General features: G+C 38.7%; 1 protein-coding gene across 1 annotated transcript; it reads left to right on the top strand.

Moving 5' to 3' along the window:
- The first annotated feature begins 753 nt into the window (after positions 1-753).
- On the top strand, positions 754-2,429 carry LOC131065688 (uncharacterized). Its single transcript, XM_058000274.1, has 2 exons — positions 754-858; positions 1,650-2,429. Exons 1-2 carry the CDS (start codon positions 754-756, stop codon positions 2,427-2,429), a joined length of 885 nt encoding a protein of 294 aa, XP_057856257.1.
- Positions 2,430-9,960: the final 7,531 nt, after the last annotated feature.

The following is a 9,960-nucleotide window of genomic DNA, read 5'->3' as shown; positions in this document are numbered from 1 at the left end:
CTCTAGATTGGAAAAATGGAACCAACCTTTGGAATATGAAAGTGTCCCTTTTTCTTTCTTTCACTGCAAAAAAGCAGGACATACAACAAGAAAATGCCCTCTTCAGGTTGTCAAAGAAAAATAAAAGAAAGAAAAGGAAATGCAATGGAAAGCAAAAAACCCTGTTAAGCAACCCGAGGGCTCTAAAAAAGAGAAAAGAATTAAATATTCTCAGAGTGTCATAATCCTTGACATGATAGAGAAATAAATGAATGTTAATGTGGAAAACCCATAAATACCTTTGCTTGATGAAGGTAAAATGGATCAAACAAGCAAAGACAATAGAGAACAACAAGATACCAATAAGGATGATCAAAGAAGTGATAACCTGAAAGAAGGATAAATACAGGTGGTGTTACAAGATAATGAGGAAGCAGATTCAAATCACATTACAAAAAACACAAGAAGAGATGACCTCAGTAGCGAGTATGAAGAAGCCCAGAAGTGTTTGATCCTTGGAGGAATCTCGTTGTCAGGATCACAACAATCTGTAGAGATGGTAAAATCCACCATCCAACAATCACCAATGACCTTGCTACTTAATGCTAAGTGGGCTGAGGTCGAAGATGTTGACTAGAAGATAACCACTCGAAACATTCAAGAGGAATATTGAAATACAAATGAAGTTGCAGAGCGAAAGAGAGGGGGTAAAAAAGGGCTAAATCTACCCCTCAGGCTAATTTAGTCAAGACAAGAAACTGGATCAAAGCTGACATGGGTTTCAACCCATCTCCTCCTGGAAGGAAAAAAGAAAGCCAAATAAGAGATCAAGAGGCCAGCAAGAATATAGCAGATGGTACTCAAATGACCATCCGTGAGGTATGTTCCCTAGTTAGAAAATGAAAATAATTTCATGGAATATACGAGGACTGAATAGTCCACATAAACAGGATGTTCTTAGAAATTTAGTTAGAGAATATAAAACGCACATTGTTATTATCCAAAAAACTAAAATGACTAAAGAGAAAGTAGAAAAGATTAATATTTTTAAGGATGGGGATGTTTTCGGTGGAAGCTCTGATGGTGCCTCTGGGGGAATTTCTATATTCTAGAACCTAAGGTGAGTTTTTGGGGAGCTGGACAAGAAGGATAGCAATATGGCTTTTATCAGGTTTCATCATATTGGGGATGGAACCTCTTTACTACTTACCAATATTTATGCCCCTAATAATAGATTTGGTAAAAGCAAATTTTGGAAAAAGCTAGAAGCTATTAGGGTCCTTTACAAGGAGGATATGTGGATTGTTGTGGGGGATTTCAACACCCCCCTCTGATACAATGAGAAATTTGGAGGTGTCCCTTCATAGCTAGAAAGAAGAATGGATCTTTTGAACTTTATCAACAACTAGGGTCTGCATGATATTAAGCTCCAAGGAGCCAAGTTTACTTGGATGAACAATAGGATGAGAGATGATCTTATTTAGGTCAAACTTGATAGAGCCCTCATTTCTAACAAGTGGTTTAACCATTATCAGTGCTCCCTCTCTGCTATCTCTAGGATAGGTTCTAATCATTTCCCTATAATTTTTGTTGCTGATAACACCATTATTTAAAGAAATTTCCCATTCAGATTTGAAAGGATGTGGCTAGACCACCCTAACCTTCTACAGGTCATTGAGAAGTGGTGGTCTATTGATGTCAAAGGTACTAGTATGAATAGAATTGCTAAAAAATTAAGAAATGTGAAGGACACTATTAAAAAATGGAATAAGGAGGTTTTCAAAGATTTGTTTGCTGCCAAGATGAAAACCCAGTTGGAACTCAAGGAAATGCAGGATAAAATCCAAATGAGTGGATATAATGAAGTCTCACTAAGGGAGGAAAATGAAGTGCTGGTGAAGTACCACAAGATTATTAGAAGAGAGGAAGAATTTTGGAAACAAAGGTCTAGATCCCTATGGCTTAAAGCTGGGGAAAGGAATACTAGATTCTTCCATATGAACACGATGAAACACAAGGCTTCTAATAGAATCTCAAAGTTGAAAATTGGGGGAACTGAAATGAGGAAGGATCATGAGATCAGGAAGGAGGCGAGGAACTTCTTTACATCACTTGTTTTAGCGGACTTTGGTCTGGATGGTCATTCTCAGAGTGCAATCCTTGAGAATATCCCTTCTACTATTAATGAGGATCAGAACAAGGCCTTGGTGGCCATCCCTTCTGAGGAGGAAGTTAAAAAAGTAGTCTTTTCTTTTGATGGGAACAAAGCCCCAAGTACGGATGGATTTCTATTATTCTTCTTTCAAACCTTCCGGGACATCCTCAAACCTAATGTTGTTAAAGGTGTGCAAGAATTTTTTGGGGCTAGAATGATCTTAAAGGAACTTAATACAACATTCTTGGTTTTGATATCCAAATGCCCAGGGGCAGACTCTATGGATAAGTTCTGACCGATAAGCTTATGCAACTCATTCTATAAAATTATTTCTAAGGTGGTAACTGGATCCCAACAAAGTGAATTTGTTCCTGGCAGACAAATCCTTGACTCTATCATTTCTATCCATGAAAACATTCATTCACTGGTGGATTCAAAAGAGCAAGGATTTCTTATGAAGCTGGATTTGTTTAAAGCCTATGACTGTGTGGACTAGAGTTTCTTGGGTAGTGTGCTTGGAGATTTTGGTTTTGGAGTGAGGTTTATTAAGTTGATTGATCAACTCATCTCAACCCCTTCTTTTTTTGTCATTATCAATGGGGTATTAGGCAAGGGGATCCCATATCCCCTATACTCTTCATAATTTTGGTTGAATGTCTTGGTAGATTTATCAGCAACTCTATTTCTTTTAGGCTCCTCTGTGGTATATCACCCTCTTCTATCTTTAGAGCATGTACTCATCAACAATTTGTTGATGATACCATTTTAATGGGATCATCCACTATCAAAGAAACATCCAATCTGAAGAACCTTCTCAACACTTATAGTGTGGCATCGGGTCAAACCATCAATTGGGAGAAAAGCTCTATTTTCTTCTTCAACATCTCAGAGGACAGACAAATCAGAATGGCCCAGATCCTTGGATGCCAAATTGGTAAGCCTTCGTCTATCTACCTTGGCCTCCCCTTGGGATTGAAACCCTCAGAGCTATTCTGGAATAGTTTTGTTGATAGATTCAGTAGAAAGCTAGCTGGCTGGAAAGGGACCCTTCTTAGTCAAGCTCGAAAAGTCTAGCTCTTAAAATCTTCCCTCTAGAGTCTTTCGGTATATGTTTTAAGCCTTCTTAAAATCCTTGGCAAATTTGCTGATGCCATTGAGAAAATCCAGAAAGCCTTCCTATGGTCTGGAGTTTAGGAGAAGAAGAGAATGGCTCTCATAGCCTAGGAAAATGTGTGTAAACCCAAAAAGAAGGGGGGTCTGGGCTTAAGAAATATCATAACTTTGAACAAAAATTTTCTTGCCAAACAAATTTGTAGAACTTATCAGGGAAAAGGAGAATGGAATGATATCTAGAAGGCCAATACTTAAGGAAAGTTCCCACCATTGAGGATTTCTTGGTCTCAGATCAGATACCAAGCGATTCTTTCATTTGGAATAGTGTTATTCAAGCTAAAGGTATTGCTAGTCTCAACAATGTTTGGGCCATAGGTTATGGAAGGAAGGTGGAATTTTGGGGCGATGCTTGGATTGGTGGAGCCCCTCTTAATAAGAAGGCCTTTTAGATGCTAATCCATAATTGTAAGGAGAAGATAGGTGCCAAAGTGGTTGATTATTGGAAAGATCAAAAGTGGGTGGACCTCAAATATATTGATCCCAAACTCAAGCAGGTAAATTTAATGATCAACCATGTTGTCTGAAATACTAGAAGGGAAGAAAATATGGTATGGTGTGGGACTTCCTTATGGAATTATTCAGTCTCTTCAGCTATCATTTTACTGGCACAATCTCAAGAACCTACTCCTTTCTAGGCTAAGGCTTGGTATCCAGGTTTGATTCCTAAAATTAATATTTTTTTGTGGATCCTTTTGCAAAATAAGATTCTAACTACTGATAATTTGAGAAAGAGGGGCTTTTGTTTCCCAAACATATGCTATCTCTGTCTTAATAATGAGGAATCTGTGAACCACATCTTTTTACACTATCCTTCTACCACTCCTATTTGGGGGATGTTTTTTCAAATGTGGGGGTTGAATTAGGTTTTCCTGGAGGAGATGCAAGATTGTTTCAGAAGCTGGCATTATTCAACCAATAACATCACCATAACAAATCTGTGGAAGTTCTCTTTTTCCCATATCCTCTGGGGGATATGGAAAGAGAGAAATAATATAATATTCTAGAATGATATTAACACCTCTGAAGTGGTGTGGGTCAAGATTAAAAATAACTATGTTGAGAATGTGATGGCCAGGGGGGTGCATTGTTGTAGCAATAAGGAGGACTTTGATGTTCTCAAAAGATGGAATATCCCAACCTTTTTGGGCTCTAACATCAACCAAATCAATAGAAGACTGTGTTGCTGGTCCTTTCTCCCCAATGATTGGTTTAAGGCCAAATTTGATGGGGTGGCAAAAGGAAACCCAGGACCTGTTGGTTGCGGTGGTGTTATTTGAAATGGGGTTGGCTTTTGCATTGAGGTGGTTGCCTATCCCTTAAGAATTTATACCAATCATATGGTGGAAGCTATGGGCACCCTTGAATCAATTAAATTAGCCTATAATTTAGGGGTCAAAAAGCTATGGTTGGAAGGTGACTCTAAGAACATTATTAACTACCTTCTAGGTAAACATCAACCATCGTGGACTATCAAAAACATCATTGAGTCTGCCAGGGAGTTGCTTCAGGGGTTTAAAAAATGCCACATTTCCCATGTTTATAGAGAGGCTAATAGGAGCACTGACTAGGCTGCCAATGAGGTGGTATGGAGTGAGATAATTATTACCTGGAATGGCAAAGGGGAGCTACCGTGTGCGGCATGTGATATCTTAACTTATGAAAGATTGCATGGTAAGCAAGGTCATATTTGAAATCATTTCCCGAGGTGTAAGGAGATGTTGTGGTAGCAGGAGATTGTTTTGTAGGTAGTCGAGAAGGAGGTACAGTAATAATTGCAGGTTCACTTCGTATGCTTTATGGGCATTTTTATCCCTCTTAAACAATAGCATCAGAAACTCCTACAGATTTCAAGCGGGTTATCATAGAGTCTGTCACAAAGAAAGGAGTTAGGTGGGAATTACAGACTATTGACATCAATAGCATTATGGGTGGAAAAAAAATAGAATAGAGGCTACCACCATTGACAAATGGAAGAGTCATCCGCAGGTCTGGGCGGTTTTTCAAACTGCCAAGATGACGGATTTCATGGAACGCATGCAGGAGAAATGACCCAAAATTATGAGAATCTTCAAGAAGGGATGGAACAAAGGCACTTTAACTATAGGAAATAGGAAGGTCAAGGTGACTGAAACTATGATTGCAGAGGCAACAGGTCTTTCGATGAATCAAATTTTACAGGGACATAATGATTTCAGATGTTGTCATGAAGAAATTTCCAAAGGATAAGGAGGAGAAGGCTGGACTGGTGAACGGAAGCCATACCTACTTCTCGCCAAAGGTAATTAAATTAATTTGGTGAAGGGTTTTTCTTTCTATAATGGAATTTATCACACTCGATGGTAGATACACTAGGGTTTACAACTACCACTTTGTCTTACTTAATCATTTTAGGTATAAAGATAAAATTTCTATTGCATATTATCTCTTTTGTGCCCTTAACGATGGGATCCAGGATGCCATATCCAACCCCAGTATCAACCTTGCAATGCACAAAGGTTTGATGGTGATTCTGTATAATCACATCAAGAACACAACCATCTAGTTGAATATAGCTAAGGTCTCTGAATCAGAAGAGGATTTGGATGACTCTGATGATGAGGAAGGCAAAGGCTATGAAATGGAAGCTAAGATAGAGGACAACCCCCAAATTGTTGGGTCAAGCAGAAAAAATAGAAAAACAGAGCAGGGGAAACAAAACAAAGGGTTGGCCAAAAAGAAGTAGAGAGGGGAGGACGAGGATAGCTGGTATGAGGAGGATTATGAGACTAACAATGACATGGATACTGGAAGTGAGGAGGTCCAAACCCTTGTGAGCCAGAAGTAGAAAAAGAAGACTCCTAAAAATAAGGAGGTGGGCACCAAGGACTGGTCACCTCTCATGACTGAGTCTAAGGATAAGGGCCTGATGGAGGAGGATACGACCATGAAAGAAGCTCAGAGCTTTGATGTCAGGGAGGTTGGACTGGAAGTGAATCTTGAAACTGCTAGTGATAAGATCCAGGAAGAGAATCACCTGGATATTGATCTTTGCATCAATAATACCATGGATAGCTTCAAATAGGTGATCCTCTGGATGCATAAGGAAATTGTAGGCATTAAAACCAAGCAGGCCTAGGAAGCAGGGAAGATCGAGACTTTACAAGCTTTAGGCTTAGGAAAGTTCAATTCCCTCCCTGATTGTATCAGTGAGCTTACCAAAGATATTGGTAACACATAGAATAGAGTAGGTGCCACTGAAAAGAGACTTGATAGAGTTGAGAAAATGCTCAAAAAAATAGGTGAGCAAAGCCATAAGATTCTTAAGGCTACCTCAGCTAGTATGAAGGCCCTCATCAGTAAGCTAGAGAACTACCATGGGGATAAGGCTATGATGGACATTATTGATGTTAAGGATGACACCCCAAATGATAAGGAAACAGGGCTTGGGAGAAGAATGAGGGCAAGCACTAAAAAGATGCAAAGCCACATCAAGGAAATTGAGGATATCAAGCGGGTAGCTGATAATATGGAACAACTGGAGCTGGAAGCGACAAAAATGCTTTAGAACTTAACCTAAACCTGGGCTTCTAACAGTCCTTTTTCTCTTATTTGCTGGTGTTTTGTTCGTCAACTGTCTTTTCTTAGTATGTTGTCTTTTATGTTTTGTTGCACTTTGATGTAAATCTTTTGATCTTTTGGTTGTAATGGGTTTCAGGGGCCCATCAAAACCCGTTTTCCCATATTCAAAAGCTCAAGTGTTTACATATCTTAAGGGAATACAATACTATGAACCAACCCCAATTTTTAAATTTTCCTCCAAGTATTATTGAGATTCTTTCCATACACTTCTTCTTTAATTGCTTCTATCTCAATATGGCCAATTTTCATAATTGTGATCCATTATAGCTTATTCTTAAATTTGGAAGGAGTTATATGGCCTTGGTACTTGTACTTAATAGTGATTGGAATCTTTTCAAGCTTTGCATCTATCTTTGTTTTCATCTTGGATCTCCGTAGGGCATCTGTTACTTCCATAAAATCTTCTAAAATTGTAAAAGAGAGGGCCAAGTAACCACCATTACTTTAGAGGAAATACTTTACACCCTTTCCATATTAAATTTTCACTAAGGCATAGGACTTCAGAAACTCAGGGTTCCTAGGTTAGAAGGGTTGAAAGAGGAAACTTAGGCCAAAAGTTTGAAATCTCAAGATTTTGGGATTCTGGTGTCTAGAAATATTACTGCTTAAGAACCTAGGATCCTCGAGGATGAAAAAATAAATTATTAAAAAACAAAAAGGTCTAAAACTTTGGGATTCTAGGGTTTTATGGCTCAAGGATTTAATACTGAAAGACAAACTCTGATATCCTAGGATTATGAAGCCATATAAGGATTGACATATGAAATTCCATAATTATGGGGTTCCAAAATTAAGGAAGGGATAAATTTAATAGAATTATTAAGACCTCAGGATTCTGGGATTCTGGAGTTTCGAGGTCAACTACTCATCATGAAGACAATTCTATGATTTCAAAGTTGAATGGGCATATTGAGATTTAGGGTATGGTTGCAAAACTAGGGCAATGTGAAAATAAACCAAAAAACCCTAAGGTATGAGGGGGGCCAAAATTCATTCAAAGGAAAAACTATAGGCTAAGGGATGATCATGAGGCTAAAATGTTAGATTTGCAAAGAAATCCAACTTATTTCTAAGATTAAAAAAGCATGAAAACCTAAACCTAAACCAACCACAAAAATAGAGAAAAAAAATGAAGACAAAAAAAGGAAGAAAAATAAGACAAGAGGAAGGAAGAAAAACTACCTCACCAAAGATAGAAGAAGGAAAAGAGGCACCAAGAAAATCCGGACACTACATAATCCACAACAATCAAATCACTGTCCAATCATTAATAGTAGTAGAGCTTCGTTGCACCAAAGTTAGAGGGTGCAAGATGAGGAAAATGTATAGCCCTAGGGGTATAAATACCCCCGATAAAGTTGTAGGGTTCAATTGTCACAAAAGTCTACCTGCTTGATGAACAACCTTGATCATCAACCTTGTGACACATTGAAACAACCTCCAAGTGTGGGACCTTGCATAATTGAGGCTGAGTATCTGGAGAAGGCTGATTTCTTTATCAATCTGATGCAAGTGTTAGTCTAATCCAACACAAAATAAATCCTAATCTATTCGCTTGAGGGGGAAAAGGGGAATAAGAGATGCTTGAAAGAGGAAAAGAGGTTTGAACCTAGATTGGATTTGATCTTCTTTGCCTATGACTAATCATAACACCAATAAAAATACCCAAGGATGCATAAAATCCTATCCTAATTAGTCTCTTAAAGGTGAGTGAAGGTTAGAATTCTCGGAGGATGGAAAGAGAGATTGATTTAGTCTATAAATGACATCCAAAGAGAGATTAACATAATCACTAAGGTCTAAAGAAACAAATGAGAATGCATTCAAACAAGAAGGTAACATATTACACAAATTGTTCAAGTTGAATGAAGGCGAAAGGAACTTAAATTTTATTAATGGAAGGTAAGAAAAATGTACATATGTAGAGAAACATAAGTTTTTTTGTAGAAGAAAGAAAGATCCCCGTAACAAGGTTACAAAATTGTCTTTGTAGTTTAGGCATAACTCAAGTTGGATTGTAGTTAGAAACCCTAACCCAACCTAAGGTTAGGTTAAAAAATATCAGAGGGAGAGGATCATATCAAGAAATTGATCTGATTGCGTGTACACATTCTAGAAAATATCCTCTTTATTGTGGGAAGAAACAAAATATCTCTACAGATGAAGAAAGCTCTATGTTGATATGCATCATGTGGTACCTGCAGAACAAAAAGTCTCTGATCTGCGTTGAATAGCTTTGGATGGCATCTGAAATTAGTTTGTAGTCAAGTTTGGAGGTATGGTGGATATTCCTGGTGGTTGAACTGAAATCTAATCAGATTGGCCCCCAACAAGGCCCAAAATTCGATTGACCATCCTGTCGGCAACCACTTTCTAACAAAGAAATTAGTTTCTAATAGTCTATGGGATTTGAATTCTGGCCACGGGATGATCCATGTCATGCGTAGATGGATGCATGAGATCGTGCCACATAATCATCCAAGGGGCCCAACAAGAGTTTAAAACACCACCGTTCGATCTTCCCTTTATGAAAATCTGACGACCACCATCGTGCCACATAGCAGGCTGGACCCATTAGATCTATTGTTGTGTGCGGAAGGGGCTCCACCATGGGCTTCAAAATTGTTGCCAGGACATGGCCCTTTCACAAGACACATTTTTCGCCTATGTTGCCCATTAAAAGCTATGCTAAAAAAGGCATAAGGAGTTTTGCCAAGAGAAGGCCTCTTGGCAAGATGGGTTTTCACCTATGTCACCCTTGGAAAGTTATTCTAAAAAGCCTTCGCCACGAGGAGCCCACCGATCCAAGTGTCTACCAAGACCACCCGACAGCCACTGACTTGTCTACTTGGGATGACATATCATGTAGGAACATGGCTTTTCACCAAGATGCATTTTTGTTTTGTCGCTCATAGAATGTCTGGTCGAAAAGGGGGAGTTCGCCAAGACACGACCCATGGTCCTATTGACAAATACAGGAGTTTGGCAAGAGAAGGTCCTTTCGCCAAGACCCAAAGCTCGTCCTTCCAAGATAA

The sequence above is a fragment of the Cryptomeria japonica genome, chromosome 7 (genome assembly GCF_030272615.1).
Source record: "Cryptomeria japonica chromosome 7, Sugi_1.0, whole genome shotgun sequence".
Taxonomy (NCBI): domain Eukaryota; kingdom Viridiplantae; phylum Streptophyta; class Pinopsida; order Cupressales; family Cupressaceae; genus Cryptomeria; species Cryptomeria japonica.
This window is presented reverse-complemented; position numbering and strand designations above follow the sequence as displayed.